Source organism: Oryx dammah, unplaced genomic scaffold (genome assembly GCF_014754425.2).
Source record: "Oryx dammah isolate SB20612 unplaced genomic scaffold, SCBI_Odam_1.1 HiC_scaffold_11, whole genome shotgun sequence".
In the NCBI taxonomy this organism is placed as follows: domain Eukaryota; kingdom Metazoa; phylum Chordata; class Mammalia; order Artiodactyla; family Bovidae; genus Oryx; species Oryx dammah.
In genome coordinates this window covers 40,579,853-40,598,105 of record NW_024070195.1, presented here as the reverse complement: position 1 = coordinate 40,598,105, position 18,253 = coordinate 40,579,853, and the positions used below count along the sequence as shown (strand labels likewise).

The window sequence follows — 18,253 nt, the reverse complement described above, 5'->3', positions numbered from 1 at the left end:
GCCTATGGAGATCAGGGACTGAGCGGGGTGGGGGAGGGAAGCGAGGGGCTTCCCGACAGGGACGAAGGCGGCGCGAAAGCTCTTTCCCGGAGCCAGGGTGGCGGCGGGGAAGGAGAAGGCGAGTGAGGGGGGGAGCTGAAAAGCGAGGACCCCCTCCCGCAGCCGCCATCTTGTTTTCCCCCCGGTCCTGGAAGCCAAGCCACCGAGCCCCGCCCCCTCCACACTCTCCAATTGGTCAGACCAGAGGAGATTTCCACCCCCTGAACGTCCCTTGGCCCCCCAGTTCCTCTTGACGGGTAGGTGAGGCGGCCAATGGGCTCTCGCCTCTGTGCCCCGCTCGTTCGCAGGCGCTAGCTTTCTCTGTCTGAGGGTCGGACTCCGCGTCAGTCTGTCTCTGGCGCGCTCGCCCCCTCCCCTTTGGTGAGGAGATGTTATTTCCCTCCTTTCTCCTCTGAAGGATTAAGATTCTTCTGGAAGAGGTGCCCCTTTAAAGGGGCAGGGAGCCTTGGCTGGGGTTCTCCCTTGTCTCATGAGTATTTCGTGTGGGGTGCAGGGGCAACAGTCTAGTTGGAGAAGCTCATTCTTCGAGGACCCGTGTGGAGTGGGCGAGGCTGGGCTCAGGGGGTGCCAGGCGGACCCCTGAGGGTGTTGGGAGGTATTTGAAGCTGTATATGTGGAAAGGGCTGTGTGGGATGAGAAACTCCCGCCAAAAAACTAGACTGTAAGCTCCTTGCGGGCGAAACTCCTTTTCCTCAGCAGCAGCCCTTCCCCCTCTGGAGTTTGCCCCCCAGCGTCTTGGGTAGGACAGCAGAAGTCTCTGTAGATATTGCCGCCCGGCTGAGAGAGACCCGAGCTACGAGCTGCCCAGGAGGTAGCGGATAGCGGGTAGGGAGGGGGAATATACCATGGCTTTGACAAAGGAGGGGCTTCATCTGCTCTCTGGGCCATTTTGAGTTAGTACTGAGGTAGATTTTTACTCCGGAAGGGTCTCCACGCCCTCGAAGGAGGGGGGAGGGTAATAAAACAGGTCTGTTAGCCTGGGCTGCCCCCCAGGGAGTTGGCGTTTGTAAGGCATGGAGTGGCCAAGGGTCTCTGGAACCTGCACAGAATTGCTGTGATGATTCTCTTTCCTTTGGTTCCAAATACGGTTTGTGCTTCCTGGCACTGTGCCTCAGTAAAGTTGTTTGTTTTTGTTTCAGTCACACTTTGGGATTGAAAGGCATTTTGAGCAAGAATGGTAACAGTACTTTATTAACAAGTAGCAACCCTTGAGAGATTAATTTCATTATACTGATGAAGTAGAGGGGCACAGAACGGTTCAGTGACTTTCTTGGGGGTCACACTGGGCCAAGATTACAATCTGGACTGCCTCAGGGCCTCTTTTTGTACCATACCATGACATCTCTATGGTGTATGTACATCCTAGTGAGATGAGTTGAGCAGATCAAAAAATCTGGGTTTGAATTGTAGCTTTATCGTTAACTAGCATTGTGTGGAATAATACCTTTCTGAGCTTCTGTTTCTTCATCTGTAAAATGGGGATGAGGATATCTGTTCCACCTTCCAAAATAGTTGTGAACAGTATTAAAAGCAAAAGGGCTTTGTAGAAAAGTGTGTTACATTATCATCACCATCTACACTTTATAAAGATGGTAGATCTTGCAACCAAAGTGACAGATTCTGTTTTGTCTCCTTAAAATCATCTCCTTGTTCATAGCCTTCCAAGTCTCTGCTTATACCTCAGGGCATCATATCCTCAAAGGTCTTTTCTAGCACTGATGGCCTCAGTAATTGCAACCACAGCTCCTTCTGAGCTTGTCATAATTCTCTTCATCCCAGAAAACAATGTGAGAAAAATTTAGAGCTTTCTCCTTGTTGCACAGGAGTAGACGATGTATTTTGGGAGAGAGGGACTTTGAGGTAACAGATACATTGAAAGTTTATGTCAGATATTACCTTCATTATCTTGGCCTTGGGTCCAGTAAGAGTCCCATATAGGCCACTTGAGGCCACTCCCAGAGCTTCCGGGGTTTCTGCTTAGAGATGTTCTAGCCAATGCATCATGAATGCTGCCTTTTGCAGAGAATACCCTGCGCATTGTAGTTTGAAGTGCTTAGACCACATGTAGTAGACATTTCAGGTACCTTCACCCCGTTCACCCCTGAGTGTGATCAGGGGATAGGATTTCTGATCATGGTAAGATCGATTGGGAAAGGGCTCTAGACCTATGATTTTTGATCCCCCATGGGGGCCACTGTTCATGGCTCTACACTGTTCATGTGTAGAGCTTATAAATGAATGCTATTCTTGTTTACTCCTTTCCTAAGCCTTAACCACCACCCCCGTTTTTTTGTAGTTAGCTGTCCCACAGCCTTATGTACATTATTAGAACGATAGCTCTCTCCCCGTGTTTCACTGTAGTGATCTGTACTTTTTTGTCCCTTCAGTCAGACAGAGCTCCTCCAGGGTAGGGATCACGTGTGTTTGGCTTCTCGTTTCATTCAGCTAACACTTGTTGAGATACAACAGGGAACAAGACAAGCAAAAATCCTTCTCCTCATGGAGCTTACATTCTAGTGCCGGCAGCATTCTCCAGGCAAGAATACTGGAGTGGGTTGCCATGTCCTTTAGGGGATCCCAGCCCAAGGATCGAACCTGCATCTCTTCTATCTTACATCTCCTGCATTGACAGGCAGGTTCTTTACCACTAGTTCCACCTGGAAAGCCCACATTCTAGTGGAAGGAAGAAAATATACATGATAAATAAGTAAATTACATAGCACAGCAAAAATTGGTGAGTGTAACAGTGAAAAACAAAGCAGGATGAAAGATGACTGATGAGGGAAAGGGATTTGCAGTTTTGAGTAGAATGGTCAGAGAGGGACTCACTGAGAAGCACTGTTTATGGAAAGGCTTGGAAGAGGTGAAGGAGCAAGCCATTATAAATGATGCCTGAAGGGTAGGGTGCTCAGGCTGAGGAAATAGTCAGTTTGCTCAGTGGCCACCTGATCAGAAGGAAAGGTGAATGAGTGCATGCGTGCCTAACCTCCCAGCTCAGTCTCCTGGCCTTCTCTCCTTAGGTCTGTCTCATTGGTTCCCAGGTGCCATGAGGAAGCCTCGCCGGAAGTCGCGGCCGAATGCCGAGGGCCGGCGCTCCCCATCCCCCTATAGTCTGAAGTGCTCACCCACTCGGGAGACCCTGACGTATGCCCAGGCCCAGCGGATTGTGGAGGTGGACATCGATGGACGCCTGCATCGTATTAGCATCTATGATCCACTCAAGATCATCACAGAGGATGAGTTGACAGCCCAGGATATCACCGAATGCAATAGTAACAAGGAAAACAGTGAGCAGCCTCAGTTCCCTGGCAAGTCCAAAAAACCCTCATCCAAGGGCAAAAAGAAGGAGTCCTGCTCCAAGCATGCATCTGGCTCTTCCTTCCACCTCCCGCAACCCAGCTTCCGCATGGTGGACTCAGGCAGTCAGCCAGAAGCACCCCCGCTGCCTGCTGCTTACTACCGCTACATTGAAAAGTCACCTGAAGATCTGGATGCAGAAGTCGAGTATGACATGGATGAGGAGGACCTCGCCTGGCTGGACTTGGTAAACGAGAAGCGGCGAGCAGATGGGTACAGTTTGGTGTCGGCAGACACCTTTGAGCTGCTGGTGGACCGGCTTGAGAAGGAATCGTACCTGGAAAGTCGCAGTAGTGGGGCCCAACAGTCACTCATTGATGAAGATGCTTTCTGCTGTGTGTGCCTGGATGATGAATGCCACAACAGCAACGTCATTCTCTTCTGTGACATCTGCAACCTGGCTGTACACCAGGAGTGCTATGGCGTCCCCTACATCCCTGAGGGCCAGTGGCTATGCCGCTGCTGCCTACAGTCTCCCTCCCGGCCTGTGGATTGCGTCCTCTGCCCCAACAAGGGTGGCGCCTTCAAACAGACCAGTGATGGGCACTGGGCCCATGTGGTGTGTGCCATCTGGATCCCTGAAGTCTGCTTTGCTAACACCGTGTTCCTGGAGCCCATTGAGGGCATCGACAACATCCCACCTGCCCGCTGGAAACTAACCTGCTATATCTGCAAGCAGAAGGGGCTAGGTGCAGCTATCCAGTGCCATAAGGTGAACTGCTACACGGCCTTCCACGTGACGTGTGCACAGAGGGCTGGGCTCTTCATGAAGATTGAGCCTATGCGTGAGACCGGCCTCAATGGCACCATCTTCACAGTGCGCAAGACTGCCTACTGTGAGGCCCACTCACCGCCAGGTGCTGCCACTGCTAGGAGGAAGGGCGACTCTCCTGGAAGCCTGAGTGAGGCAGGGGACGAGGAAGGGCTGAAGGAGGCCTGTGAGGAGGAGGAAGAAAAGGAAGAGGTAGAAGAGGAGGAGGAAGGTGAAGGGCAGGGTGGGGTAGGTGGCCCCCTCAAGGGAGTGTCCAAGAAGAACAAGATGACTTTGAAGCAAAGGATCAAGAAGGAGCCAGAGGAAGTGGGTCGAGACACGACCTCCACTGTCCCCATGGTCACTGTCCCACGGATACCCTCTTACAGGTGAGCCTGCCCAGGATTGGCCCTGAGCCAGACCTCCTTCCCTAATGTTGGTGAATTCCTGTTCTCTTCTGTGCTCTCAAATTTAGACTTCTCCTTTGGACCCTGGGCTTGCCCAGTCTGGTTTGTGGTTTTGATTGTGCCCTTCAAAGCAATGTATTTCCTTTGGTTCAAGGTGAGACACACACTTAAGTTGCTTTGAAACCCAGGCGACGGGATGTCTAAGGTAATATTTCAACAGGGCACCAGTGGCATTTTCGATAGGAGGTAATTCATTATTAGGACCATCCCATACATTTCTTGATGTTTAGAATCCCTGGTTTGTGTGAGTGCCATTCACATCTCCTCCCTAATTGCCTCGTCTTTGTGACAACCTCAGATGTTCCCCACATACGTTTCTAGTAACGTTATGGGGATTGAAGTACTTCCAATTGAGAACCTCTGTTTCAAAGGGTCAGTATGGGTATCTGCTGTCCAGAAAGCTCCATCCTGGGGAATGATGGGGACTTGGCATAAGAGGGTTGTTGTGTGGGGAAGATATGTTATGTCTCCTCCTAAGAAACTTTTAGATTTAGAGGAAAGATCAGTTCTGCAGTATAACTAAGAAACTTTGGCTCCCACCAAGCCTGTTTTAAATCATCAGAGAGGTATCTGGAGCTGTTGGAGGGATGGGAGCTTGGCAGAGAAGCAAGAGACAGGAAGATTTTCCATTGGAGGCTCATCTCATTGTTGATGTTCATTAAAAAGACTGCAGTGTTAGAGCAGGAAGGAGTCTCGGAGATTATTCATCTAACATAGTCCTTGCACCTTCTCCCACACCCCCAGATGAAGAAACTGCGGCCACGGGAGGTAAAGTTGTTCACTCCTTTATTCATTCAACGAGATGTTTATTGAGCACTTACTATATGCCAAGTCCTGTTCTAAGGGCTGGAAGGAACCAAGGGAAAGTGACAGACCCTGGACCACAAGCTGGGGCTCATGATGCCTTTAGGTTCTGTTCCTGTTGTCTGTCTGTCTCTCTTTGTGTAAGAGACAGGGAGAAAGGAGTACTGGTGGGCAGAGGAGAGTGAGTTGTTTGCGGGAAGCAGGCAGTCAGACTTGTCCATCTGGAAAGAAGACAAGAAGACAGAAGATCCAGAGGGAGAGGCTCTTGGGAACCATGACTGGAGTTAGATTCAGTCAATAGGAAATGGGCCTTCTAGGCTGTTCTAGGCTCCCCGCTTCTGTTGGGTGAGTGGGTCCATGCTTAGTCCCCTGGTGGTTATGCCCTGGGGCTAGACTTTTTGGTTGTCAGGTCTGCTCTTGTAGGTGGTCTCTCGCAGGGTCCAGCACTGCATGCTGACTAAGAACCAGAGAGACCTGCATTTGAACCTTGAACTTCTGTCACTACCAGTGTGATCTTTGGCAAGTCGCTTAACTTCTATTCAGCCTTAGTGTATTTATTTGTAAATGAGCCTGCCTTAAAGGGTTATTGGGAGAAATCAGTAAGATAGTATAAGTAAAGCACTCAGCACAGTGCCTGGCAAATAGTAAGCGCTCAATAAATGGTGGCTGCTGCTGCTACTGCTATTTTTTTATTATTCTTTCCCCTGCCTGCACAAATGCTATTGGGACCCTCCATGGCCAAGAGGTTGTAGAGGGAGGGGGATGCCTGCATCTGGGCAGGTGTGCTTGGCATGGGTGTTGGTGGGGCAATCTGTTCTTTGGGGAAAGGCCTAGGCCTTGATTTTGTCAGCTTGGCTTTGGGGCAGGGATGTCTGACCATGGAAAGGCGCAAGGCCTAGGTGAGCAACGTCCAGCCCAACATGAACATACTTTTTAGGTTCCACCTTCCTTGTTTAGCCACAGTTATCTTCCTTTCAGTGGAAGTGTGCAAGTTAGAGGAAGAGAAGCAGAGGAAAAGCCAGAGGAGCACTGAGTCCTTGCTTAATCAATTTGGGAACACAATATGGTATAGCAGAGAGATCATGGGTTCAAATCCTGCCCAACTTCACCATCTTATTAGCTGCGTTAGTGGCTTCAACAATGTATTCAGCCAAGAACAGAAGCTGTTCTCCTTCTGCCTTTCCATCATTTGAAACAGAATAATGTGACCCACCTTGCAGTTTGAACATTGTTGTAGAGATTATGAGCTCTCATAAATGCCTTTCCTACTGCTTCCCCCACCCCCTCATGTGTTATTGGCTTAAATCCTAACCTCCAGACTTCTCTTTTGGGGTAGTTAAGCCAGCTAAATTTTAAAATTTTATTTTCATACAATTTCTTAAGATTAATTTTTACTTACAATTATTATAAAATATTGACTATATTTCCTGTGTTATACAGTAGTATATCCTTGAGCTATCTTATACCTGGTATTTTATACCTCCCACTCCCCTTGCCCTGTATTACCCACCTCCCCATACACTGGGAACCAGTAGTTTGTTCTCTCGGAGTCTGCTTCTTTTATGTTCACTAGTGTGTTACATTTTGTATTTATTTATATTTTTTGGCCATGCCACACAGCTTGCAGTATCTTAGTTTCCTGACCAGGGATTGAACCTGGGCCCTCGCAGTGAAAGCACTGAGTCCTAAGCACTAGACCGCCAGCGAATTCTCTCATATTCTCATAGTTTTTAGATTCCACATATAAGTGATATTGTATACTATTTATTTTTCTTTGTGGAGCCAGCTAAATTTTCATATTCTCCATCCTCTTATGTCTTTAGATTCTTTTTTTTTTTTCAATTTGGTTCAAAATTAGGCATTTTTAGGCTGCTGAGTTTTTTAATGAAAAACCTGAGGTCAGACAACTCCAAAGGGTTGCATTTGGGTTCAGAGGGCAGTAGCCTGCTATATTCCTACTAATTTTCCTTCCAGCTTGGCTGTGGACTACTCCCTGGTCTGATGGGACCCTTAGCCACAAAGGAGCAGGAAATAGTGACTACATTGCCCACAGCTTAAACAAGTTCCTGTTCCCTTTTGCTCCCTTTATCAAGAAAAGAGTGAGGGTATTGGGGCACAGACCTGTGTCTTAGGAGTCCAGGACTAAAGGGTCTGGGTTCCTTGGGGAGGGTTCTTTTGGAACCTGCAAGGCAGGAGGTGGACAGTCAAGTGAAATATCTCATGCTGAATCTGAGCTGCTTAACTTTGCCATCCTTTTCAAACCTTTCTCTGAGGTGAGGCATTTGGCTACTTTATTCTGTCTTCTTCTACCAAGTTCAGAAATGAACCACGCACGGGGTCTTGATAGGAGGCTGTAATCTGGGCTGCCCACTGACCGTGTCTTTCACTTCCCTGTGCCTCTACTCAAGGTTGAACAAGATCTGTAGTGGTCTCTCCTTTCAGAGGAAAACCCAGTTCATGCAACGGCTTCACAACTACTGGCTGTTGAAGCGGCAGGCACGGAATGGTGTCCCCCTCATCCGGCGCCTGCACTCCCACTTGCAGTCTCAAAGGAATGCTGAGCAGGTAAGTTAAGTAGTGGTTTGAGGGCAGTGGAGGGAGGTGGAGAGTGATGAAGGAGAGATGGTGGGGCAGTGTTCCCTGAGCCCTCTGCAGCCTTTGCCTGTAGCCTTCACCCCTCTAGGTGGTCCACCCCAGGAGTGACCTCCAGCACTGTAACGCTCTTCAGACCAGACAGCAACTCCTCCTAGATGAGAGGCTTGGCTTGGAGCAAATTCTAGGGGAGAGTGGAGAGCAGGCCCAACTTTCCCTGTACATGGGGAAACCCCTTTAGATACTGCAGAAAAGAAGTGGGCTGAGTGTGAGTTAGGTGGCCATGATATATGAGTTAGGAAAAAGCATACTTTGCGTAAGACACAATACTGCCATCTGCCAAAAAATATTCCATAAGAAATACACAAATTAACTGTCTAAGTTGTAGCACACAGCCTGCCCAGTTGGGTGGCCTTGTAGACATTAGCAGCTGGAGTTGCTGCATGTTCAGTGTTTTCCAACATGGTGGAGGCACCCTGAGAGATTTTTTAAAAGCGTATTTAGTTGTCTCTCTCTCTTCACTTGTTCCATTACTTCTGCCTTTAAATATTCCTACACCTTTACTCCAGAGACAAAGCAAACCTTCCCATGACTCTGCTGCCCTCTATTCTGTCTGATTTCACTTTTGCCTTTTGTAACTAAAGTCCTGAAAGAGAAGTGTATATTTGCTCTCTCCTTGAAATGGTCTGCTTGCTCCCCTGTAGCTTCTTCAAGAACAATAGTGACACCCTTCCAGCCCAGCAAGTCTTCCTTCATATTCTCTCACCTTGTAGACTGTTGGACGATATTTGACAGCACAGTTACTTTGTCTTAAAGCTTCTTTGTGACACCATTTCCCACCTCCTGTACCCCACTGAACGCACCCTCTGCTGACCCTATTTCTTACTCCTTAGTGGTAATATTCCCAGGGGCCCTGCTGTCTACCTGTTGGCTTGGAGAGCTTGTCTGCTGTTATAGTTGTCCATAATTGTGTGGCTATAGCTCCAGGTTTCTTGTCTTATTCTCTCTCTTTTTTTTGCCCTCAGTCTCTCTGGGCAAAGGGACTGTAGGTGTCCATGTATATATTGTTTCCTGTACGTCAGATATTGGAAACTTGATTCAGCATCTTCCTTCATTTCCATAAATGTATTTCTGTTGTTGATATGGAAGCTCCTTCCTCTTGACCTCAGATGTTGTCCACCTTGGAGTTACTTTTGGCTCTTCCCTCCAGTTAGGAGCTACAGTTAATCATCCCTCAGTCTGTTTCAGGGGGTTAATCAGTGTATGCCCCTTTATCTCCATTCTACAACTACTCTGCTCACCCATGCCCCCTTAATTTCAGCAGTAGCTTTCTAGACGGTCTCCAGCCTCTAATTCTTTCTTCACTTCACCACTGGTACTGCCTTATTCACTTAACTGTTCTCCATCCTGTCATTGCTTTTTTTCCAGAATATATTTCACCCCTCCCCTCCATTCAGGCAGGCTACAGCTAAGCTTTTTTGCCTGGCGTTTGAAACTTCTTGCCAGTTGGATCCTGGATCTTCCTTGGCTTGTGTGGTTCTCCAGTTCCTCTGCTCTGGCCGGCCATTTTTCTCAGCAAGCAAAGAATCACTGATTGTGCCTTCATACTTCTGCTCTGTGGTCCCTTCAGTTCCAAAAGAGGCCTTTCTTACCGCTTTGTTCATCCACATCCATCACTACATGTGAAATCCTAGTAAGCTTGCTCACCCCAGGAATCCCTGACCTGAGCCCCACCCATTTGAGATCTTCTCTATTTTATATCTTCTCAGCATTTTATATTCAGTTTATCAGATCAGTTTTTGTTGTCTTTATGCTGCTGTGCCCTTGTGTATCAAACCCTGGGCCTCAACTACATTGTAGTTTTTCTAGGCAAGAATCACATGTTTGATGTTGGTGGCAGTGGTGGTATTTTAAAGTATGTTGAAATAAGTAGGTACAAGCTTATGGTAAAAACTTCGCTTTATTTTCTAGCCAAGTCGAAGCTCTAGGGTGAAATTCTTTCCACCCTGAGGTGTCTATTAGTTTCCTTCTGAAATTCGTTCCAGTCCTGAGGATTCACAGCTGCTCTCTGATGTCCCTGAGGGTAGGAGGGGGTCGTCCCATCTCTCTCCCCAGCAGTGGTGGTCGTGCTGTAGGGAAGAGACATTGTCATAGGACTGGGGAAGCACAGGAGGAAGGCATGTGATGGAAGAGGGTGAAAGGGCTTTCCAGAGCCGAGGGTCCAAGAAGGGCATGGGGCTCTTAGCTGCAGAGAGCCTGTGAGGCTGAGCAGGGAGAGGACTTTGGGCAGGAGGGAAGCCCACAACTCCTCATTCTTTTCCCTCCCCTCCTGCAGCGGGAGCAGGATGAGAAGACAAGTGCCGTAAAGGAAGAGCTGAAATACTGGCAGAAGCTCCGGCACGATTTGGAGCGGGCACGGCTGCTAATTGAACTGATTCGGAAAAGAGAAAAGCTCAAGCGGGAGCAGGTAAGGAGGAGCCCCCAGAGCTCTTGTTCAAAATCTTTTTCTCCCCCCATCAGTGTCAGCTTTGTTCCTGCCCAGCACTATGGGCTCCAAGTCCTGCCTGCTGGGCATTGGGTGTGGTGCTACTGATGGCTTCAAACTTGGGGAGCTTTTAGCTTCTGGTAGCCTCAAACATAAGCTTAATATTACATGTCTGAGCCCATCCCTGGAGTTTCTCACTTATGAAATCTCAGGAGGAGCCTGGCCTTGAATATTTTGGAGAGCTTCTCAGGCCATTCCGATGGGTATCACTTTTGACTGAGAGCTTGAGGGTTCTCATTTGACCCTTTGCAACACTTATAGTCTTTTTTTTTAAAGTTCAAGTTTCCTTGACTATAAAAGGAGGATATTAATAGAATGTACCTCATAAGGTTGTGAGGATTAGATGACTTAGTGTATATAAAGAGCTTAGAACAGTGCCTGTCATACAGTAGGGCTATAGAAGTATCAGCTGCTCGCATCATTATTGATACTCTTTGCTTCCCTAAAGTGTCTGTTGCAGCACCCTGCATATGACAGTGAGCAAAAACTATTAATTGAATGAATGACGAGCCAAAAGTGTTCTTTCTGGTCCAGGAATAGCAGCTGTTACTTCCATGCTTCAGAGGCTCAAGTTAAAGATGTTTTTTCTTTATTTCTCCAAACTCCGCTTCACCGTTCAGCTCCAGCACAAACCCTTCTCTTGTGGGCTGAATGGCCTGAATTTCCACCTCTGAGACTGGGCAGCTTTTGCTATACATAAGGACCTTGTCCTTATAGTCAAACTGTCTCTGCCATCCCAGGCCTAATCCCCCAGTTGAGCATCTTTTCCCATTTCTGGTTCAGAGAAATGTAAGGGGAAAGGAAGTAGGCAGGGGATGCAGGCAGGCCTGTTTGAATGTAGTCAAGAGGCAGGAATGTTTCATAGTCTAGTCTATGGTTTCCTAACTTTTTCACATTAGGAGACACATGGGAAATAACGTTTGTACAGCACACTGCTGCAAATGTGTCTGGCTGCTTGCTGCCTGAGGGGGTGAGCTTCGAGGCCCTGGTCATGCTAGGCCAACCTGAATGTCCCAAGGGCCAATTTCTTGGGAACTGTGGCCCAAGGCACATTTTATATCATGTGCCTCTTGGGCTAAGTCAGACCTTGCTTTAAATCCCATCCCTGTTCTTTTCTAGCCAGGTGACCTTGGGTTAGTAACTCCTCATTGTATTCCTTTCAAACTTTAGATTCCATATTTGTAAAACGTAGATAATAACAGTTTCTCCTTCAAGGTTGTTGTGATGATTAACTGAGGTAATATAAGTAGAAAGGCAGTGTGTATTGTAGTCAAAAGCACACACTGTAAATCCCAACTCTGCCCCTTAGCTGTGTGACCTCAGGCCAGTTAGTCCTTCTGTGCCTCAGTTTCCTCTTTGTAAAATACCTCATTTGTACCTATCTTGAATGTTATTTGGACCATAAAAGTATTAACTATTAGTACTATAAGTTTTGTTACGGAGCTGAATACATAAGAAAGGTTCACAAAATGGTAGCTGTTGGTATCATTGTTTCTAAGCTATGTACAGTGATAACTCAAGTACTGATTAGCTTACTGTCTTGTGAAACTTTGATGTACATGACTGATGAAAATCAAGTTATCAAGAAAAAGTTCCGTGCCTCTTTAGGGGGGGATGTCCTGAATTCTCCCCACCTTTCCCACAGATCAAGATCCAGCAAGCTGCCATGGAGCTGGAGCTGATGCCATTCAACGTTCTGCTGAGGACAACACTGGACTTGCTGCAGGAGAAGGATCCCGCACACATCTTCGCCGAGCCCGTCAACCTGAGTGAGGCAAGTTCCCCACTACTTTCTGAGCAATGAGCCCTGCCTGAAATGGAAATAGGGTCTGAGTAGGCCAGGAAAGGGTTGGGGCACAGGGTGTACAAAACCCGGGGGAGTCTGGCAAGGCTACTAGACTGGTTCATGATGATGGCTCAGCAGAGCAGGGTGGTCCAGGGCCCGGCGGCTATGAATGAGTCTGGCATGGCCAAGCCCGAAAATGGGGAGTCGAGAGTGCCGGTGAAGGGTGCGCCTGTTTGGCTAGTAAATGGTTGTTGTAATTGTACAGGTTTTATATGTTTAGGTTCCAGATTACCTGGAATTCATATCCAAGCCAATGGATTTTTCTACTATGAGGCGGAAGCTGGAGTCCCACCTGTACCACACCTTGGAGGAGTTTGAGGAGGACTTTAACCTTATAGTTACCAACTGCATGAAGTATAATGCTAAAGACACAATTTTCCACCGAGCAGCTGTCCGCCTGCGGGACCTGGGAGGGGCCATCCTGCGGCACGCCCGGCGGCAGGCAGAGAACATCGGCTATGACCCTGAGACGGGCACCCATCTGCCCGAGTCACCCAAATCGGAGGACTTTTACCGCTTCTCCTGGGAAGACGGTGAGAAGCCGGGACGGGTGGGGAGGAGAGAGGGGCAAGGAGAGGCACAGGTATAAAAGCCTGGAGAACTGGAGATTAGGATGGTCCTGGGGGCTACCGGGTAGACTATAGGAGTAAAACTGGAGGTAGGCACAGGCTGAGGTCCATGTGCTTGTGGCTAGAATCGTTCCAGGAGTTAAAGTTTTATTCACCAAGCCTTTCTTGAATGGTAGGACAGGAATCAGGTACTAGCTGTCTGTTTAAAAACTAAAGCTTCACAAGGGGTCTTCCTCTCCTGGACTCCCACTGTGTGGCATTGGAGCCTGGGCAGCAGGAGTACAGTGTGGTGTCTGGCTTTTTCAGAAGAGTGCAGGTGGAGGATCAGAACAATGGAATTGCCTCTGAAATCCCCAGTCTGCCTGCTCCTGCTCTCTGCTTCTTGATGGCAGCAGCCAAACAGTCACTCAGGTTGGGGGATGGCCAGGCTGCCTTGTTCCTGCTCCACAAGCCTGTAACCGTGACTGAACTGCTTCCTGCACGTTTCCCAGATTCTGACCTTATCCCTGTGGCCGCCCTCCTGGCAGCAGTGCCGCGGGGCCAAGGCCCCACAGTGACGCTGCTGGAATCCATTGACCCAGGCATTCCAGGAGAATATTTTGCATCTGAAGGAATCCCCTTCCCCTTGCCCTGGCCTGGGCAGATCCTTCAGCCCCTTCTGTCCTCCTTTCTCCCTGGCAGTGGACAACATCCTCATCCCAGAGAACCGGGCCCACTTGTCCCCAGAAGTGCAGCTGAAGGAACTGCTGGAGAAATTGGACCTGGTGAGCGCCATGCGGTCTAGTGGGGCCCGGACCCGCCGAGTCCGCCTGCTGCGCCGGGAGATCAATGCTCTTCGGCAGAAGCTGGCGCAGCCGCCACCGCCACAACCACCATCGCTGAACAAGACTGTGTCCAGTGGGGAGCTCCCAGCAGGGCCCCCGGGGGATGTGGCTGTGCTGGAGCAGGCCCCGCAGGAGGAGCCAGAAGACAGTGGGGACAGAGGTGAGAGACAGTCACGGGCAGGCAAGGGGCTGGGGCTCGGGAAAGGGAGGGTTAAGCTGGGATTCCACTGTGGGAGCATCCTTCCCTAATTCTGACCCTAGTGGACAAGCAAGAGCCCTGGGAAGGGTCACACTTTGATGCACACCTAGAGATGGCATTCAAAACACTAAAATCCATTGAGACCAAAATCTATCAGTCAGAGTAGATGTTAGCTGTTGTCCTGGAGGGGGCTCCTGAGGGCCACTGATTTGGATTTTCAGCTACTGGATTGTGAGCAGATTCAGTGGCTGTTTACTAACAGTAAGAAGTATTTTGGTATTTTGAACCTGGTATGGCTGATTGTACATACCAGTTAAATATTAGCTCAACTTACCCATCATGTAGAGAGGCTCTTGGAGCAGGTTAGGTTATGGTGTAGTAGAATAGAAAAGAAGAACCTTAAAGATGGTCTGGGCTCATGGCTTTGACTCCAGCTGGGCAAATCTACAGGCCCATCCCAAGAAGGAAGGCCCCATATTAAAAAGACGCTGGGGGAAGTGATTCTCTTACCTGAGTTGCTGTCCATCCTCTCCACTTCACTGGGGTCAGAATTGTCAGCTCAGGAGGGCCTCTCATCCATACAGTCCAGAAAGTTGGAAGTTATCTTCAGAGGCAAAGGGGCCAAATTGCAGGGAATGGCCCATTCTGTGTTAGGTTGGCAGAGAGTGGGGATGTGGCCGAGGTCAGATTCAGCCCTTAGAGGGCTTCATGTCCACTGTGACTTTTCCCAGCTCCCTGTGTGGCAGTCAGCATCCCATCTGTATCCATCCCCACTTCTAGGCTGAGGCAGTGCAGAGTCATGCCCAGTGGACCAGTTGCAATAGCTTCTAGAGGTTTCAAAAATTTCTAGGCTTCGTGTTCCAGAAACTCAGATTAGGGAAATATGAGCTGTCTTAAAAGTCTCAATTTGTAAAAGTTTCAAGGTGGAGGTTGAACAGACATGTTTGGGAGCCACTGATTTAAATTCTTTGCTCTCATTTTTCCTATCTGTAAGCTTATTCTTTCTGCTTGTCCTGCTTGCTTCACTTGCATGATATGAAACAAAATACATGGACAGATGGGAAAATACCTGGGTCTAGAGAGTTGTAGCGGAGAAGGCGATGGCACCCCACTCCAGTACTCTTGCCTGGAAAATCCCATGGACAGAGGAGCCTGGTAGGCTGCGGTCCATGGGGTCGCGAAGAGTCGGACATGACTGAGCAACTTCCCTTTCACTTTTCACTTTCATGCATTGGAGAAGGAAATGGCAACCCACTCCAGTGTTCTTGCCTAGAGAATCCCAGGGACGGCAGAGCCTGGTGGGCTGCTGTCTGTGGGGTCACACAGAGTCGAACACAACTGAAGTGACTTAGCAGTAGCAGCAGAGAGTTGTAGACCCTTAATCTGTGAGGTTGAGACTTATCTAGTTATTGATTAATCAGAGGGCTTTGGGCTTTCTTGGGTGTAGGGGTTTATAACCCTATCTTTATCAGACTCACCTGGTGAAAGCTTTTTTAAAAAAAAAAAATAGAATTCCATCTTTAGTGATTTGGTTTCAGGTTCTCTAATACATAGCCAGGGTTTAGAGCTACTAATGTATACAACGGAGAAGGCAATGGCACCCCACTCCAGTACTCTTGTCTGGAAAATCCCATGGATGGAGGAGCCTGGTAGGCTGCAGTCCATGAGGTCGCTGAGAGTTGGACACGACTCAGTGACTTCACTTTCACTTTTCACTTTCATGCATTGGAGAAGGAAATGTCAGCCCACTCCAGTGTTCTTGCCTGGAGAATCCCAGGGACGGTGGAGCCTGGTGGGCTGCCGTCTATTGGGTCGCACAGAGTCGGACATGACTGAAGCAACTTAGCAGCAGTAGCAGCAGCAGCAGCAGTGTATGCAAAACTTACTGCTGCTTCTGTTTAGTCGATAAGTCGTGTCCGTCTCTTTTGCAACCCCAAGGACTGTAACCCACCAGGCTCCTCTGTCCATGAAATTTTCTAGATAAGAATACTGGAGTGGGTTGCCATTTCCTTCTCTGGGGGATCTTCCCAACCCAGGGATTGGACCCATGTCTCCTACTTGGCTGGCAGATTCTTTACCACTGAGCCACCTGGGAAGCCCATAGACACAGTTTAGTCCTACCTTTTCTTCACCTCAAATCTGAGAGCTGGGATGCGTCTCAAGTGTGCTAACAGCCTATGCTTTGGGCTCTTAGTTGTCAGGGTCATTATCTGACTTGTAGGGGCAGACTTTTTCTAAAATGTTCAAGCAGGTTCTCTTTTTCTCTAACAGATGACTCCAAAATGCCTCCCCCACCAACCCTGGAACCCACTGGACCTGCACCTTCCTTGTCTGAGCAAGAATCCCCTCCAGATCCCCCCACTCTGAAACCCATCAATGATAGCAAACCTCCAAGCCGATTCCTCAAGCCCAGAAAAGCGGAAGAAGAAGAGCTTTTGGAAAAATCACCTCTGCAGCTAGGGAGTGAGCCCTTGCAACGCTTGCTCAGTGACAGTGGCATCAACAAAGTGTCCCTCATGGCCCCCGACACATCCCCGACTGGTGCCCCACTCAGTGGCGTGGGCCGCCGCACATCAGTCCTCTTCAAGAAGGCCAGGAACGGGGTTAAGCTCCAGAGGAGCCCAGACAGGGCCCTGGAGAATGGTGAGGACCATGGCACAGAGGACTCGCCTGTGTCTCCTGCCAGCATCGAGGATGCACGACACTCCCGGAAGCGGCCGAGGAGCAGGAGCTGTAGTCAAAGCGAAGGGGAGAGGTCCCCCCAGCAGGAGGAAGAGACAGGTGACCTCGCCTGAGACTTCTCTCGCTCCTCTTAGGCTTTCTTGCTTTGCTTGGCAGCCAGCACCTCCCAAGTCAGCTGTGTCCGTAGTGGCCCCTGTGGATGCCAGTAGTAGCGTTGAGGCTGGCTCCGCAGCGCACACTTGGGCCTGGCACACGCGCAGTGGCCTGGGGAAGCGGGCTTGGAGCAAGCGTTTTGAGAGGGCCAGCTTGTGTCTGGCCCTAAGGGCTCTCTTTGGCCCTTAGGGGAATACAAAGCTGTATGTGATAAAATGGTTCCTACCTTCATTTTAGTTCATTCATTTATCAAATATTTGTATCAGGCATTATTGTAGGCACTACTGTGTGTGTGTGGGAAATCATTAAATAAAACAGATAAGTCCCTTGTAGAGGAGTTAGACTGAAAGCAAATAAGTAAATTGTGTCTCATATTAGAAGTGGTGGAGAAAAGTCCAGCAGGGCAGGGGCACAGGGGATGCGGAGGTAGTATTAGAGAGGGTAGCCAGGGAAGGCTTTCTGAGGAGGTGACATTTGAGTAAAGATCTGAAGGAGCCAGAGGTGTGAGCTTTTGGGGTATCTGGGAAAAGGATGTTCCAAAAAAAAGAGACCAGCAAGTGCACAGGCCTTGCGTGTGGAAACATGCTTGCGTGTCTGAGAAACAAGAACCTGTGGCCACAGCAAAATGAGCCAAGGGGTCATAGGAGATGGTATTCAGGGCTTGTCACCAAGGAGTCCTTAGTGCATGTCCAGCACAGGCTGCTGACTGAGAGGAATAAGGCAGACTCGGGAGCAGCACTGAAAGAGTCCATGGCCCAGTGGGGAGACTAGATGGTGTCCTGAGGTGCAGAGATGCCCCAGTGCTGGACAGTGCGTAGTTATGTGTCAGGGAATGAGAGCTGAGAGGGTTGGGAAGGCTTCATGAGGGGACAGTGCCTGAGCTGGCCCTGCGGATGAGGACAGAGTAAAAAGCAGCAAAGGGCTCAGGCCATGGTATGTGGAACCAAGGACAGAGTGCCTGTGAGGAACAGTTTGGAGAGGGGCTTCCCGGAGCATCGGGAACCAACACACTGGGCGAGGTGGGCCTGAACGTGCAGGGTCTCCGTTACCAGACAGAGCAGTTTTGTCCCGGTGGGATATGGAAGCCCAGCTCACTTGGCAGGGAGGGGCCTGCCCTGGGTTTTGCTTCTCATGTCTTGTTATGTGGTGGGTTTGGACTGTGTGGTTAACACATGCTTTTCTCTGTTTTGCTTGCTTCCTGCCTAACACTTTGTTTCGAACGATACCTTCCCTTCCCATCTGGCCCAGGCTTGCCTGTATTAGAGCAGGAGGATGGTATATAGAGTCAGGAACTTGAGCCTGAAATAGGGTGTGTGTGTATGTATGTATGTATGTATGTATGTATGTATGTATGAAATAGGGTATATGTGTACGTATGTATGTATGAAATAGGGTATATGTGTA

The 18,253-nt window shown here is 49.0% G+C and overlaps 1 protein-coding gene across 2 annotated transcripts in view; it reads left to right on the top strand.

The window, feature by feature from the left end:
• BRPF3 (bromodomain and PHD finger containing 3) overlaps window positions 1-18,253 on the top strand; it is a 35,062-nt gene that overhangs the window by 159 nt on the left and 16,650 nt on the right. Inside the window, exons 2-8 of one of the 2 annotated variants that reach the window (XM_040249823.1) lie at window positions 3,081-4,557; window positions 7,848-8,004; window positions 10,367-10,498; window positions 12,222-12,350; window positions 12,643-12,955; window positions 13,673-13,975; window positions 16,286-16,795. In XM_040249823.1, coding sequence (XP_040105757.1) covers window positions 3,107-4,557; window positions 7,848-8,004; window positions 10,367-10,498; window positions 12,222-12,350; window positions 12,643-12,955; window positions 13,673-13,975; window positions 16,286-16,795 — 2,995 coding nt within the window. In that variant the 5' untranslated portion in view covers window positions 3,081-3,106. Of the gene's footprint in view, window positions 1-2,722; window positions 4,558-7,847; window positions 8,005-10,366; window positions 10,499-12,221; window positions 12,351-12,642; window positions 12,956-13,672; window positions 13,976-16,285; window positions 16,796-18,253 lie in introns of those variants that run through there. The other variant, XM_040249822.1, reaches the window with a different exon arrangement.